Source organism: Eubalaena glacialis, chromosome 1 (assembly GCF_028564815.1).
Source record: "Eubalaena glacialis isolate mEubGla1 chromosome 1, mEubGla1.1.hap2.+ XY, whole genome shotgun sequence".
Classification (NCBI taxonomy): domain Eukaryota; kingdom Metazoa; phylum Chordata; class Mammalia; order Artiodactyla; family Balaenidae; genus Eubalaena; species Eubalaena glacialis.
The window spans coordinates 119,304,711-119,320,222 of NC_083716.1; the positions used below are offsets into that span (position 1 = coordinate 119,304,711).

At 45.6% G+C, this 15,512-nt stretch overlaps 2 protein-coding genes across 3 annotated transcripts in view; one reads left to right on the forward strand and one right to left on the reverse strand.

Moving 5' to 3' along the window:
- Window positions 1-1,539: 1,539 nt before the first annotated feature.
- DBI (diazepam binding inhibitor, acyl-CoA binding protein) lies at window positions 1,540-6,619 on the reverse strand. Its single transcript, XM_061183191.1, has 4 exons — window positions 6,485-6,619; window positions 5,329-5,446; window positions 3,206-3,268; window positions 1,540-1,829 (listed from the first exon to the last, which is right to left on the reverse strand). The coding sequence occupies exons 1-4, from the start codon at window positions 6,491-6,493 to the stop codon at window positions 1,756-1,758; spliced, it is 264 nt and encodes an 87-aa protein (XP_061039174.1). The 5' UTR covers window positions 6,494-6,619; the 3' UTR covers window positions 1,540-1,755.
- A 59-nt stretch (window positions 6,620-6,678) lies between these two features.
- C1H2orf76 (chromosome 1 C2orf76 homolog) overlaps window positions 6,679-15,512 on the forward strand; it is an 85,586-nt gene continuing 76,752 nt past the window's right edge. The window contains exon 1 of one of the 2 annotated variants that reach the window (XM_061183158.1): window positions 6,679-6,759. The gene's annotated coding sequence lies outside the window, so the exon portion shown is untranslated. Of the gene's footprint in view, window positions 6,760-6,977; window positions 7,174-15,512 lie in introns of those variants that run through there. The other variant, XM_061183168.1, reaches the window with a different exon arrangement.

The following is a 15,512-nucleotide window of genomic DNA, read 5'->3' on the forward strand; positions in this document are numbered from 1 at the left end:
AACCGAGCAAAGATGATCCAAATATGGGTACAGGCGAGTGGCTCTGACTCCTTACTGCCTCCCGTGGGGCTCATAGATGCCCATGAGTTGGGTGGTCCTGGCAGCCTGGGTGGAGGGGAGCCAGGTGGGAGAGGACTGTGGGCTCCCTGCCTCATATGCCCTCAGTCACATCCGCGCCCAGGAACTGGCGCTGCACAAATGACACTGCTATTCAGGATGTCACCTCACCTGGGCCGCATGTCTGGGTTTTGGACCTTGACCTCACTGCTTTGTTGGAGTGACCTTCCCGTCTACATCTGAGCTGTGGGGCTTAGCTTTCCATGGGCAGCCTGGGCTGGAACAGGATGATCAGTTACTCTCAATAATTACTGATACAGTCAGACTGACCGTCTGAATGCCTTTGACTATGTCGACTCCCCAGCAGCTCCCCATCACCTACGGTCAAATTCTGTACTTTTTAACTTTGTTACCAACTTTCCACTACCTAGTCCCATTCGGCGTTGAAGGCCTGCCGTACGCCAGCCCCACCAGACGCCTGTCCTCCCTGCTGCTCCTGTGTCTCCCACCACAGCGCTGCTCATACCTGTGAGGCCACCTTGGATGGTACAGGTATCTGGACCAGGGAGATCTGCACTTGAACGCTGGTTCTGAGTTTCTTTACCAGCTGAGTGACCCTGGCCAAGTTACTGTAATGCTCAGGTCTCACTGTCAAGCAAGGTTGAACTATGTCTAAAACCAGGGTACAGGCTTGGGAGGGGAGAACTAAGAGCTTCCTGGCCTCAGAGAGCCTCTCTTTAATTCCTCTCAGCCTTAGCATCCTCACCTGCAAAATGGAAATATGAGTGCTTCCCCCACAGGACTGTGGAAGTGACTGACGGGCAACATGGGGCAAGGAGGGTCCGACAGCTGTCTCCTTTTCTTCCTTCTTACTATGCAACCACCTGCATCCCCCAAAGTCAAGCTCCAGCCTTTCTTCTCTGCAACCTTAACCCCTTGCCCTTCCTAGGTCCTGATTGCCCTTCTCCCTGCTAAGCCCTCGCTTTCCCCACCTGTTTTTTGCCCGCCCAGCTGCCTGTGGCCAAGCTTCCACAGGGACTCTGGGAATGCTCCCTGCAGATGCACATTTCACCCTGACCGGGGCTTCCACCCTTGCTTGTTTGCTCTGCAACCATGGACTCGTTGGACCTCAGACAGACCTCAGACACTCATCAACCCTGCCTTCCTCAGAGCTTGCGGCCAGCAATGCTCCTGACAGAGGGTTGGCAGTAACTGCAAACTGACGTCTCAGCGTGCCTGATCAGTGTGGCTGGAGTTGAGGGAAGGAGGCGGGAAAGGCCACTTCTATAATCCTTTTCCTCCACACGAGAGGTGAGCACATGCCAGGTCTGAACAGGTGGGAGCGCCTGCCCACCCTCCAGCAGAGCATAGCGGAGGGTGAGAAGGGTAAGCTCAGACACTTCCAGATGAAATTGTTGGAAAAAGTGAGGAAGAGCGATCGCAACAGAGTACATTATTTCAAGAACCCAGGTCATCAAAGACTTAAAGTAACAAACGTACTTTTAATTGATCTATTGATAAAAACTACTCAGCCAGGATCAGTAACCATTTCAGCCCCTACTCTGTTAGTGTCATATCCTGGGCTATTTTGAGCAACTGGGTTAACTAGTTATTTATTAACTTCATCCACAGTATTAGAAAAACAAGGTATTAGATCAGTTTAGGTGAAATGTGTGGCTGGCAGCCAAACCCAGTCCCTTACATTCCATATTTTTTCTTTAGTTCTTCTACTTTGTCGACATAAGCTTTCATGGCATCTTCCCTGGAAGTCCCTGTAAGGCATCAACAAGATTATTTGTCAGAGAGGCAGCATGGTAGAAAGGTAGCAGACTTTAGAGCCCTGGTTTAATGCTCTGAGGCTCAATTTCTCACCTGTGAAGGGGGTGGTGGTTCTACTACCTACACCTCACAGACCTGGCCAGGATCTGACTTGAAGTCCTCGAGGAGGCTGGTCCACAGGGAATGCTCCATAAAGCACTGAGCCCATAATGTGTGTGCAGCTGTCCAGGGCCTGTCACTGGCCTGCTGGCCACGTGAGTCCCCCTACTGTCATGTCAAGCCTAACATGGGGAGCTGCAGTGACTATTGGTCCTGCTGACTTTCACAACTGGCTTTGACCTATCACCTATTTCTCTGTCGGGCTCTAATCTCCCAGAGCTGTTAAGCTGCCAGGGAAAAAACAAAGCCAGCCACCCTCTTCTCCCCAGAGAGAAGCTATGAGAAAAGTCTTGAGAACTCTGAGCACAGCAGCTGGCTCTCGGAGGGGAATATAGAGGACACTGGAGATATCCCTCAGAGACAGTGGTGCCCAGAGTCCTGGATTCTACGCTGAAGGAGAGATACTCACGGGGAATCAGAGTGTGTTCTGGAGCAATGGCAAGTACATGGGGCCTGAGAACGGTATGGAAATGCCCAATGAGAATGGACAGTCAGACGGGCATTCCTTTTCCAGTTACTTGCAAATCCTAGGAGTATATTTTTTGTATTCTGGCCCCTTTTGAATTCAAGTGTTTCTCATTTGCAGGAAGACAGAGGGCTTATTCAGAAACAAGCTAGCTAGGGCACAAAAGCTGGCAGGCACTTTAGTGCCAACTTTTGGGTCTTACTGCTGTAGGTGGCACGTGATTAAGTCAGAGCTGGGATATTTCTTGGCTGCTGTTTCTTAGCGTATAATAGCTCCATTCACCGAGGCTACGATGTGCCAGCAGCTTGCCATGCATTAGTTCATTCCTTTTTTTAGGTGCCTTTCTGGCTGGAAGGGAACCGGGGAGGGCTGCTTGGGCTAGAGGGTCACTGCCTGGCCTTGTGGGGGAGAGGGAGGTTTGGACAGGAAACCACCCCTCATTCTGAATACATATAAAGGCCAAGTCAACTCTATCACCTCCCAGTCTGTTAGTGGCCTGGTCCCCAGCCCCTCCTCTCTCCAGATGATACCATGACTCAGAGATGGTGTTGTTGGAAAAGGCATAAATGGTATTAGAAGAATAAGTAGGTGGCCCAGTTTTTTTTCCATTCTGGCCCCGGTCAAACTGGCTCCCCAGCATGTGCCTCATCCACTGTGTTCTCTCTCCTCACCCCTTACATTCCTTAATGAAGAGTATTTCATTACTGGGCTTCCCGAATGAGGGAAACACATTAGAACAATTACCTTTCAGCTCATTCCAGGCATCCCACTTGGCCTTGCCTTTGAGGTCCAACATTCCAGGCCGTTCTTAAACAAGAGAGGGAAAGACATGAGACCTGTTTCAAGTTCTAATAAGGAACTTTATCAATTTTCTTGCCATGAAAGCTATATTTTATTACACTATTCTTTCTAGGCTCTGCTATGGAGTTAAATGGGTCTAGTACAGCAGGTTCTGCCTTCAGAAACCCACATGTACAGAAATCCAAATTTAAAATCTAGAGAAAGTAGGAGAAAAACTGTTTTCATTACTAGAGAGTCCTTGTCTTATAAGTTAAATAACTCCAAAATTTCTTTTAAAAACCGTACTTTAATGTTTTTTTTTTTTTTTTTTTTTTTTAAAACAAGTACTACAATCCATTCATCTGGTTTAAAATTCAAACACCACAAGGGGAATACTATAAAGTTTCCTCCCACTCTTCCCACCCAATTTCTCTCCCACGTTATTATCAGTTTTCTGGGTGTCCTTTTCTGTGAACTGTCTGTTCATATCCTTGCTCCATTTTGCTACCAAATTGTTACTCTATTTCTTGTTGATTTGTGGGAGTTCTGTTCGTGAGGGCAAGCTTCCTTTAAGTCATACCGTGGTTTTACACATATAGACCTGTTATCAGTTGCACTTGGAAAACACACTTACCACTTCCCTGCTGACCTCGTTCACTGCCACACTGAGAAGAAAGCCAAGGGGAGCAATCGCAGTGCCCATAGCCTGGACCACTGTGTCTGAGAAACATCAAGTCTCCCCCCAAGTGCTTGCCAGGAAGCATTCCCAGGGATACCTGAGCGAAACTGCACCTGCAGGATCATCAACAGCATCCTAGAACTGCACATCCTAACAGCCCTTTCGTGAGGATGGGAAGGTTGTACATTTGCATTGTCCAACTCAGGGGCCACTTGCCACTGAGCGCCTGGAATGTGGCTTGTGTGACTGGGGACTGAACTGTTGATTTTATTTAATTTTAAGTATTTTCCATTTAAATTTAGATAGCTGAATGTGGCTAGTGGCTACTGTATTGGATAGTGCAGCCCTAGAGTGAGCTGATCAGGAAGTGATCGATTCCCAAGCCAGTCTACCTATACTTATGTGGAAGCAGGGCAGAGGCCAGTCTCTGTGAAAATCGTGTTTGTCAGGAAAGCTTCTCAGCCATTCTGGTCACCCCCATTTCATCTCTCCTGCCTCCCTAGGAAGATGCAGAATTTATAAACCCAGGGTAAAACGCACCTTCACCACAAGACCTTTCTTAACTAAGCCCACCCTGTAATCTTTGATTTAGCACTGCCCAGGATCCTTAGCAGCCGGGCCACCAGCTCCACCTTCTACCCCAACTGCAGTGGAATTAGGAGCTATGCTTTGCCCTCCTGAACAGGGGCGGGGTGACCTCCTTCTACGCTACTACGGCCACCACCTCTGAGTCCTTTCATAGACTGCATCGTGCTGTTGCCATATACTCCTGAGTTTCAGGAACTTATGGGCAGAATGAAAACTGTCCAAGGCAGAACAGACAGGATTACAGAATATGGTGGTCCAAACCAAGGCCTCAAAATCTGTACCAAGATTTTTTGACAGGGGCCAAATGGTCATCTGGAACTGCTATCAGCAAAAACGCTTCTGACCTGCGGCAGGAAGCCAGCTGCTTCTCTGCTCCTGCCATCAGGCTTGGCCTGGCTGCCAAGTGCTCTGACTTTGATCCTGCCCATCTGGGTGGAAGCAGTATGGCTCAACAAAACTACTACTGATCTGAGAGCTTGGAGCAAACTTCTTCCAAGCTGGGATCTTTGCTTCCTCCCAAATAGATGGAAAATGCTGGAATGAATAAAGTTCTTCCCAAACTAGGATTTGAATACTGCTATATGAGCCACCAAGAAACCAAGAACAGTGCAGGGTCTGTGAACCCCATCCAGGAACATGATCTCTGGGGAACCTCTCCCAGCTTAAACCTCAGGAACACCATGAACTGCCTTAAGAGTAGGGCAGTAGGGCTGTGGGTGGTTTTGAGTGAGGTTCCCAGGGATTAAGAGTTCCAGCACCAGCCAAGGCTCCTGAGCCTGCTTTGATGAGTCTGGACCCACCCAGCCTCACCTCAGCATACCTGTATTTATGTCACCCACGGTTGCTTGTTTGTAGCGGCTGTAGATGAACAGCATCTCATCATCTGCTGGCTTGGTCTTGAGGTGCTTAACTTCCTCAGCAGCTTTCTCAAACTCAGCCTAAAGTCGAGGGAGAGAAAAGGCCTGAACAGAGCACAGTAATGGGGATGGAGTGGTTGGAAAGGCAGCACTCCTCTTGCAGTGAAGTCTTTCCTCAACTCAACAGGGCAGCTAGAAAGATTCAGCAAAACCAGGAGGGGAAGCACATCGGTTCACTCATTTGATGAACAACTATGCATTGGGCTCTCTCACTATACTAGGTATCAGGTGCTGGAAACAGAGGTGAAGGAGACAGGCTAAGACTGCCTGCAGTGGGCATACACTTCACAGAAAAGGCAGCGTGGCCAACTCCCTGGCCAGAACGGGGTCCCAGGACAGCCCTGACTTGCGGATAGGGCTGGCACTGCGTGATTGAAACAGCTGAGAAAGGAACAGGGCATGAGCGCAGCGGTGTCAGCGGCCAGAGCCCGCTGGCCCCCTCCCCATGAGGGAGGGCATCCAGCGCCGACCTCTGACCCAGTGCCTAACTGGAGGAAGGGTAGAGGAGCCAAAGGTCGCCCCACACTGCTAGGTCCCAGAAAAGCGTCTACAGTCGAAGGAGGGAAAGAACTCTAGGTCACCCCTCCTCACGCCGGGACCCTCCCCTTGCCTCACGCCTGACACTCGGCCCCTACTTTCCCTGACCTCCAAGCTCTCAACCACGGCCTCCTTGCTTCTCCACTCTGCATGGCGCCCCTACTCCTGCCGTGTCCTTCCGGATGGGGCACACGGTCGCCTTACTCTTTCGATCCATGTAACCCACTACATCCTATCTGTCTTCCTAGGACCCTCGCCTCCGACCCCAATTCCTGCTTCACTGCGAATTCCTCCCCATGGGCAGCTTGCCAGCAGTTGCGGGCTAAGCAGCGGTGTTAGGAGTCCAAACACGGAAAGTTCCGCTTGCAGGGCTCTGTCCAAAGAGTTTGCGCTGGGCATGGGTCCAGAAAGAACAGCAGAGCTGGAAGGAAAAGACCTTGCAGGGTTGTGTCTGCGGGATGATCCCCGCACCAGCCTCCCGCCCCGTGGCACCTTCGCAGCTAGGCTGGGCACGCGTTATACCTGAGACATGCCGGCGGCGTTGCAACGATTCCAGGAAGCCCGCGAAGACGGCGAGGAGCAGAAACCAGCCGCACAAGAGTCAACTGCCAGCGCCTTTAGAGGAGCAGCCGCAGGTCTCCCCAACAGCGCTCAGGCGAGCAAGAGGCAGCCAATCAGGAGCCAGCTGTACGCTGGGGGCGTGCCCAGCCTCGGCGCACCGCCTGCCTCTCCGGAACGCAAGAGGGTTTGCTCGCGCATGCGCACCAGGGAGGAGCCGCAGGGGACGCCGGGAGCAGGTAGGGATCGCGGAAGTAGGGCGCTCTCCGTTGTGAGGGCCTTTAGGCCGGGGCGAGGATTCGGTCGCGGGCCACTGAAGGGAGTGACCGGCAAGGCAGAGGAGAGGGGGGCGGAAGCTGAAGGGCGGAGGTTTTAAAATTTGTTTAATTAAATCTTGTGTCCGGCGTGAAAGGCCGGAGGTTGCACCGTTGGACAAGTAACCTCTCGGGCTTGGGGAGGGCGGGACCCCTCTCAGGGGACCAGAAGAGGCCCTCTGGGGATGGTCCCTGGAGAATCTCGCGAGGCTGGGAAGCTGGACTGTGTGTCCGAAGGGCGAAGCCGAGATCTCTTCCTTTGAATTTTTGGCACGTTCTGTGGCTTGCTGGTGGCCGTAGTTTGCAGTCCTGTTTTGTTTGTGTGCAGTAATCCATCTGGTGCGTTAAAGTCAGGGACAGTGTCTTATTTGTCTGGACTTAACAAACTTGGCCCGGACTAGGTGCTCAGCAGACATCTGTTAAGTAAATGACTCCTTCATTCATGAATGCGTACTGAATGGTCGGGTATCTTGCGCCGTTCTAGACCTTGGGAATACAGCAGTGAATAAAACAGATAAATCCCTGCATTCCTGGAACTTACATTGGGGATAGTAGTGAATAAAATCAGTTAAATAGAGAGTTTGCTAGGGGGATAGGGAGTTGGAAGTTTGCAGTTTTACATGGGGGGGGGAGCGGGTGGAGGGTTAAGGGAAGGTAACATTTGAGAAAGCCCCTCAAGGAGAGGAGGGAGCCTTCCAGGCAGAAAGTTAGTGTAAATGTGTGAGCAGGGAGTGAGGGAAAGATAGGAGATGAGGCTGGAGAGTTAAGGAGGTGGCAGGCTGGCTACATGATGCAGAACTTTAACTTTTATTCTGCATGAAATGGGAAGTTAGAGGCTTTTGAGCAGAGGATGAGGAGACTGAGGGGGGCAGCTTTGCAAGGTTGTTACAGAGACCGATGTTCTCCATGGGAGAACGGAGCAGCACAGGTGGATGGGAGAGTTTCAGGGTGATGCCTAAGAGACCCAAAGGGAGAATTTTGTGGCAGCGGTTACAAAGGAGCTGGGTGCAAGGAGGGAATTGATGGAAAATAATTCTCTGGAGATCTTTTAAAAAAGATAGACCATTCCTCTCCAGTTCCTAATTTGTAACGAGATGAGTGGAGTACAAATCCACACCCCCAACACCCCTCCCCCACCCCCGCCCCGTTAATTTATAGTAGTTTAGACTAAAGAAAGTCCAGGTAGAAGCTTTCAGATGTAAGCTCCTAACTTAGTAGAGGTCAGGTTTTGTGAAAAGGGAAGAAGTGGAGATGCAATAGCAGGGAACACATATAGAGTCTTCAGTCTATGAATAATTTTGTTTGAGAAAGCAAAGCCAAACAAACTAACAAAAATTTTGGAATTAACCTTGGGGACATTACATTTGAATTGTAAGAGATGTGAGTGTCTTCCAAAATGACAGTTCAGAACTGTCTTTCACTCCTAGGCTCGGATGAAGCTTGGATTCACTTTGGCTCCATCATCTGGTGCTTACAGCCTTCTTGATGGAAATTCAGATGATTCCCTGTGTGGGTCAGATTTGCAGTCAAATATATCTTCCAGTCAGTAGGTTTTAACACGAGGTTATTGTGTTTGGCACATTTGGAAAGATTAGGTACCTCTGGTAATGTAATTTTGTTTATATTCCTCCAAGGTTGGCTGGTATGATTGAGTTTTGAATGGAGTTAAACATTGCAGAGAGCGCGGCTAGTGTTTTAAATTAACTTGGCAGTCTCCAGTTTAAGTGGGGGTGATTTGTTGGTTCCTTTTTTTTTGGAATATACTCCACTTTCCTTAAAAAACCAACCTTGCACATGGTGGTTTTGTGTCCAGGTTCGTCTACAAAAGTTGCTAAAGCAACTAAAGTATGGAACTAGTAGGGATTGTGGATCCCAGGGAGCAGGGTGCCATGTGATCTTGACAAGGAGGAGAAGAAAGAGTGTTTTTCCTTGTTAGAGGGCCCACCCTAGGCGAAGTTTTGAAATAGCTGAAGGCATGCTTTTTGCCTTACTGCTTCCTTCCCTCACTTGTCAGTGACCTATTTTTTGTAACCTCCACCTGTGGAAATGCTGCCTTATGCCCTGCATTACCACATCTAGTCTAGGGAATTGAAATGCCATTCAGCTTTTAACATAAAGAGAGGGTAACAAGTCAGCAGCTGGGATTTAATTTTTAAAAGTAAATTTTAGAGTATATTTGGGGTTAATAAATTGTATGAATTTTTTTATTCTACATTTTGACAATACTGGAAAGGAAATTGCTCTTCATGTCCCGTGAAAAGACAAGTTTGTTGGCTCTGTTTATATCCTTTTAGCAACAATCACAGTTTGTAATTATTTAATTATTTTTTGTAATTATTTTATTTACATTTTATTTTAGTTTACTCTTCTACTGTCTGAGCTCCCTTCCCTACGTAAGCCAGGGAGGATAGGGATCACTGTGTATCAATCAATGCTCCGTCTCCAAGTGCCTGGCACTTGTTAGGCACTTAAGTGGTGCGTGAATGAACAGAGTGCTTTTTCCTCTATGAAACGTATTCCTTCTGATTAGCCATGAACTTAGAAACTAAGTTTATTAGAACTGAATGTGAAACTGTGGGTTAAAGTAGAGGAACTCTTGTGCAAGGACCGTGTAATTTCTTTGTTACACCCCCAGCCTTGGAAACAGAACACCTGATATGTTAAGGGAAGAAGGGAACCTGATAGGCCAACTCGTTAGCCTGATTGACCGTCCTAGTTAGTGGAGAGGCCATTATCATTATTGCAGCTTGCCCTCACATCCTTGGGTTGCCAGTTTTGACTACTCATGGGCTTCACTTGCTGGGTCTCAGTGGAAAGCCAGTTGGGCAAGTTATATTAACAGGTGAAAGCAGTTCTTGCCCAGTAGGTGTGAATAATAGTTTAATATTTCTTGGTATAAACTAAACCTCTAATTTCTAGGAGTAACCTAACCATTAAAAGGTGAAAATCAATAAAGAGCTTTACAGTAAAGCTTCACTAGAAGGCAAGGGTTAGAGTATTCACAAATGATGGATTATATTCATTTGGTATTTGTTTTCCAGTTTCTTGGAATGTGACTCCTGAGGCATGGCTCCACCAAAGCTGGGAGGAGAACAGTGTGTTTTAAAGGGAAGGAAGTGTTATTGAACCCAACTGGGGTCTGCTCGCCCGATGGGCAGCAAAGCCAGTCTACTAACACAGGCTTGTGGTGAAGGAATGTACAGCGTTTACTGTACAGCAGGGCACCAAGCAAGGGAGTGGGAGAAGCCTCCTAGCCACTCCAACTTGGTCTTTGAGTTAGGGGTTTTTTTTTAAAAGGGGAAGAACAAAGAGGCTGGGATTAATCATTGTTTTGTGACATTTCTTGATTGTAGTTTCTAGTTTGGGGAGTCAAGATGTCTCTGGTTTACCATTCTCTGGCCGTGTGGTCCATGGCTTGGGGATCTGTTATCTCATCTTGCCCTGGAGAAACAACCTGAGTTTGTATGTTAATGATGATGTCTATAATAGCAATTTTAGTACATTAAAGATGTTATCGACAACAGCAATTGTAGTCATCTGACTCTGGTTGATTAGTGCTCAGTTAGCACAGGATTGGGGTCTGAGGGGACAAGAAAGGGAATAAAATTTTGGATAAAGAGATTAATCATAAACTTGGTAAGGGAACTCGGTTTTAGGGGGACTTGGGTTCAGAGGCACTTGCGAAATGCTTCTGGGACAGGAGTGGAGAGAGCTGGGCAGAGTTGGGCGCCTTTGTTTTGTGAAGGGTGGGGAGGTGACAGCTGAGGGGGTGGCGTAAAAATGTACCATAGCTTTTCTTTCTTCTTCTTTTTTTTTTTTTCCTTTTCCCCTCTTATGTCTCTTTTCCTTTTCTGATGATACAACTGGTGAGAGGAGGCCTGGCAGCTGGAGGTCTCAACCAGCCCTTCCCCTTTGCCATTCTTTTCTTCCTTTGGGTGTTCGTATTCAGAGAAGTTGCAGCAAGGTGGGTGAGAGGAGAATGGGTGTGTGTGTGAGACGTAAGTGTGTGTGATTCTCACCTTTCCCCTGTCCTGATTTTGCCCAGCCAACATGGCTCGGGGTCGGGGTTGGTTTGGGCTTAGTTGAGACATGGAGACCAGGGCTTGGATGGGGGTCAGGGTTCCTGGCAGAAAGTGTCCTACACTGGCCGGGAGTAAGGAAGGAAGGAAGGGAAGACTTTCTTTAGAGTTACTTATATGTAAGTTGGTCATGCAGTGGTCAAGTATTCTGTTTAGAAATACTTATGACTCGGGGCAGGAATAATGAAGTGTTTTATGAAGTTGTCCTGCGCTCAGTACTGTAGTTCTTGTTCAGCTTCATTAGAAGTATAAACTCTCTTCTAAATCTACATCGTCTTCCTCATCTTTGCCTATTAACCTAGCTCCTAGTTGCACATGACAAGTACTTGGTAAATGCTTTGGAACTCGGTTGTTAGAGATGATTTTTCTAGTGAGCTCTTCTCTTGCCTGTCAACAAAAAAAAATGGAAATATTAAAATCTGATGACAAATGATTTGGCTGATAATTCTTTTGGAGATAATGCCGTTTTAAAAAACTTTGTTTTGAGATAATGCCATTAAAAAAAAACCCTTATTTTTACCTTGAGATAATTGTAGATTTATGTGCTCCCCAGCTCCCCCAGCATGAGGGATCTTAGTTCCCCGACCTCTTCAGTGGAAGTGCAGAGTCTTAAACACTAGACCGCCAGGGAAGTCCCTATGTGCTCTTATTGTTAAATAACACAGAGATCCTTTGTACCCTTTACCCATTTTATCCCAGTGGTAACGGCTTGTACAACTATAGTACATGCCACAAACAGTACATTGACATTGGTATGTTCAGGATACAGAACATTTCCATCATCATCCTTATGTTGCCCTGTGATAGCCACAGCTGCTTCCCTCCTGCCCTTACCCCTCCCCTGCTCCTGGCAGCCAGGAATTTGTTCTCTCTATTGCTATAATTTGTCATTTCAAGAATGCTCTATAAGTGAAACCATGTAGTTTGTAATCTTTTGGGATTGGCTTTTTTACTCAGCACAATTCTCTGGTGATTCATCCAGATTGTTGTGTGTACCAATAGTTCTTTCTTATTGCTGAGTGTATTCCATCATATGGATGAACCAGTTTGTTTAACCATTCACCTGTTGAAGGACAAAGCTGCTGCTAGTACAGAATCTGTACTCATGTACAGGGTTTTCTGTGAACATGTTTTCATTTTTCTGGGATAAATGCCCAGGAGTGCAAATCTGGGCCATATGGCCATTCCATGTTTGGTTTTGTAAGAAACTGCCGTTGTGGCTACACCCTTTTATTATACATTCCTACCAGCAGTGAATGAGAGATCCAGTTTCTCCATATCCTTGCCAGCATTTGGTGTTATCACTGTTTTTTATTTTAGGCATTCTGATAGGTGTGTAGTGGTATCTCATTATGGTTTAGATTTGCATTCCCTAATGACTAATGATGTTGAACATCTTTTCATGTGTTTATTTGTGCAATCTGTATATCTCTTCTGTGAAATTTCTCTGCGTCTTTTGCATGTGTTTAAATTGGATTTTTTTTAATGTTGAATTTTGGGAGTTCTTAATATAGTCCAGATACTATTCCTTTGTTGGATACGTGGTTTGCAAATGTTTTCTTCCAGTTTTTATTTTGTTTTTTCATCCTCTTAACAGAGTCTTTCACAGAGCATAAGTTGAAATCCAGTTTTTCCAATTTTTTTTTTGTGGATTACACTTTTGGTGTCAAGTCTAATAAATCTTTGCCTAGCCCTAGATCCTGAAGATTTTCTCCTATTTTTTGTAAAAGTTTTATAGTTTTGCATTTTAAAGTTAACATAATGAGGTTTGAGTTAATTTTTGTATAAGGTGTAAGAGTTAGGTTGAGGTTCTCCCCCCATCCCCTGCCCCCTTGGATGTCTAATTGCTCCAGCACCATTTGTTGAAAAGATATCTTTCCTCTATTGAACTGGTTTTCCACCTTTGTCAGTAATCTATTGGGCATATTTATGAAGTCTTTTCTGGGTTCTGTCTTCTGTTGATCTATGTATCTATTCCTCCACCAGTACCACACAGTCCTGATTATTGTAGCTGTATAATAAGTCTTGAAATTGGGTAAACCTATTCTTCCTACTTTATTCTTTTTCAAAATTGTTTTAGCTATTCTAGTTATTTTCCCATTCCATATGAATTTTAGAATAATCTTGTCTGTGTCTACAAAAAAAAAAATTTTGCTGTGATTTTGAATAGAAATTGTGTTAAACTTGCATATCAATTTGGGGAGAATTGATATTTTTACCATGTCAAGTCTTCCAGTCTATGAACACAGCATGTTTCTCCATTTATTTTGATCTTTGATTTCTTTCATCAGCAGTTTGTAGTTTTCAGTGTAAGTCATGTGCATGTTTTGGTAGATTTATACCTGAACATTTAATTGGTTTTGAGTGATTGCAAATGGTATTATACTTTTAATTGTGTCCTTGTGTTCATTACTATTATATAGAAATAAGATTGGTTTTTTGTATTTGTACAATTGTTTATCTTGTATCCTGTGACTTTGCTGAATTCACTTATTCTAAAGTGGTTTTTGTTGTTTGTTTTTTGTTTGTTAGATTCCTATTCCTTGGCATTTTCTATGTAGATTCATTTGCAGATAGGGACAGTTTAATTTCTGATGTATGTGCCTTTTATTTCCTTTTCTTGCGTTATTGCACTGACTAGAACTTCCAGCACTATGTTGAATAAGAGTGATGAGAGTGGATATCCTTGCCTTGTTCCTGATCTTCGGGGGAGGGCATTTAGTCTTTTACCATTAAGTGTAATGTTAGCTGTAGGTTATTTTGTAGGTGCCCTTTATCAAGCTGAGGAAGTTCCCCTCTCTTTCTGAGAATTCTCATTATGCATGGATGTTGAAATTTGTCAGATACTTTTTCTGCATCAATTGATATGATTTTGTGATTTTTTTTCTTTAGCTTGTTAATGTGGTAGATTACATTGCTTGCTTTTCGAATATTGAACTAGACTTGCTTCCCCAGAAGAAATCCCACTTGGTTATGGTGTATAATTCTTTGTGTATATTGTTGAATTCTGTTTGCTAATATTTTAAGGATGTTTATGTCTATGTTCATAAGGGATATTGGTCTGTGGTTTTCTTTTTTATAATGTCTTTGGTGTGTTATCCTGGTACTATTAGCTTCATAAAATGAATTAGGAAATGTTCCCTCCTCTTCTGTTTTCTAGAAGTGATTGTGTAGAATTGATGTTAATTCTTTAAGTGTTTTGTAGAATTCTCCAGTGAAACCTTCTGGGCCTGGTGATTTCTCTTGAGGGAGTTTCAAAATTATGAATTCAGTTTCCTTAATAGTTCCCATTCAGATTATCTATTTTGTATTGGATTAGCGGAGGTAGTTTGTGTTTTTCAAGAAATTGATCCATTTTATCTAAGTTGTGAAATGCGCATATGTAGATTCATTCATAGTATTCCCTTATTACCCTCATGGTGTGTGCAGAGTCTTTGATGATATTCTTTGTTTCGTTTCTGATATTGGTCATTTACATCTTTTCTCTTTTTTTGCCAGTCTTGCACAAGATTTGTCAGTTTTTTTTGATCTTTCTAAAGAACTAGCTCTTTTTTCATTGACTTTCTCTTTACTGTTTTTCTGTTTTCAATTTTATTGATTTCTGTTCTTTATTATTTTTTTCCTTCTGCCTACTTTGGGTTGTTTTGCTTTTCTTTTTCTAGGTTCTTGAGGTGAGAGCTTCCTGACCTTCCACCGGGCCCCCTCTGACACTACCTGCTTTGTTAAATTAACATTTGTTAAGTGGAGCACAGATTGCTGGATGGTGAGCTGTGGCCAGCAGAGGACCATAGAGAAATTGAAATAGGGAAGTTTATTACTCACAGGTCCTGGAGGGAGTACATGGCACTCCTCGAGGGGCCACATGGTGAGGTCAAGACTGGGTGCAGAGAGAGAGAGCAAGCAATAGGGCCTGGAGCACATGACTTTATTAGGCTCTATGGGTGGAATGCTTTGGGGTTCCCAGGCTAAGGCCAGATTGGTCAATTCAGACGGGAAGTGCAGGGTTCTAGTAAGCTCCATGGGGGTTTTATCTAAGGGGTGTGTGTAAGGGGCAGGCCCTGGGAGGCAGGGGAAACTGGTGATCACAGGGGCTGTTGGGGAAGTCATATGAGGAGCTTGTATTTGCTTGTGACTCTGAGGGCTGCTATCTAGGGCACATGCTTGCATGAGGGGGCAAGTTTCAGTTTAAGGTCCCTATGGGCCACACAGCCAGCAAAATGGATGCCGAGGCAGCAACACCATGGAGTAGCTAAACTCTCCACAGCGCCCCAGTGTGGAAGGGGAGGGCCCTTTTATTTCTGTGGAGGTGGAAGTCTGAGCTCTACAGGTGGTCTCCGCTGACTCTGGGATGCAGGGGAGTTAAGCTCATTATTGTCCAGCTCCCTACTCAGCCTTCTCTGATGTGACCCTGGCAGGGGTTGGGGCTCCTCATTAAAGCCTGGGAAGGGTAGGAGTCTAGGCTCTAGCTCTGCCTTTGCTCGTGGCGGTGGGGCTGCAGTTTTTTATGTGATTTCTGGCTGGATTCAAGGGCTCGTTTGTCTAAAAGTTTTCTGTCTTGGCTAGGCTGTCCCTTTCCTCGTCCTTTGGCTAGAGAGAGCA

What these genes read in the sequence shown, in the direction of transcription:
- DBI (XM_061183191.1), bottom strand. An exon ending in CGTGGGTGACATAAATACAG is followed by an intron (nt 3,269 to 5,328) that starts GTATGCTGAGGT and finishes CTCTTGTTTAAG; the next exon opens with AACGGCCTGGAATGTTGGAC. An exon ending in TGCCTGGAATGAGCTGAAAG is followed by an intron (nt 1,830 to 3,205) that starts GTAATTGTTCTA and finishes GATGCCTTACAG; the next exon opens with GGACTTCCAGGGAAGATGCC.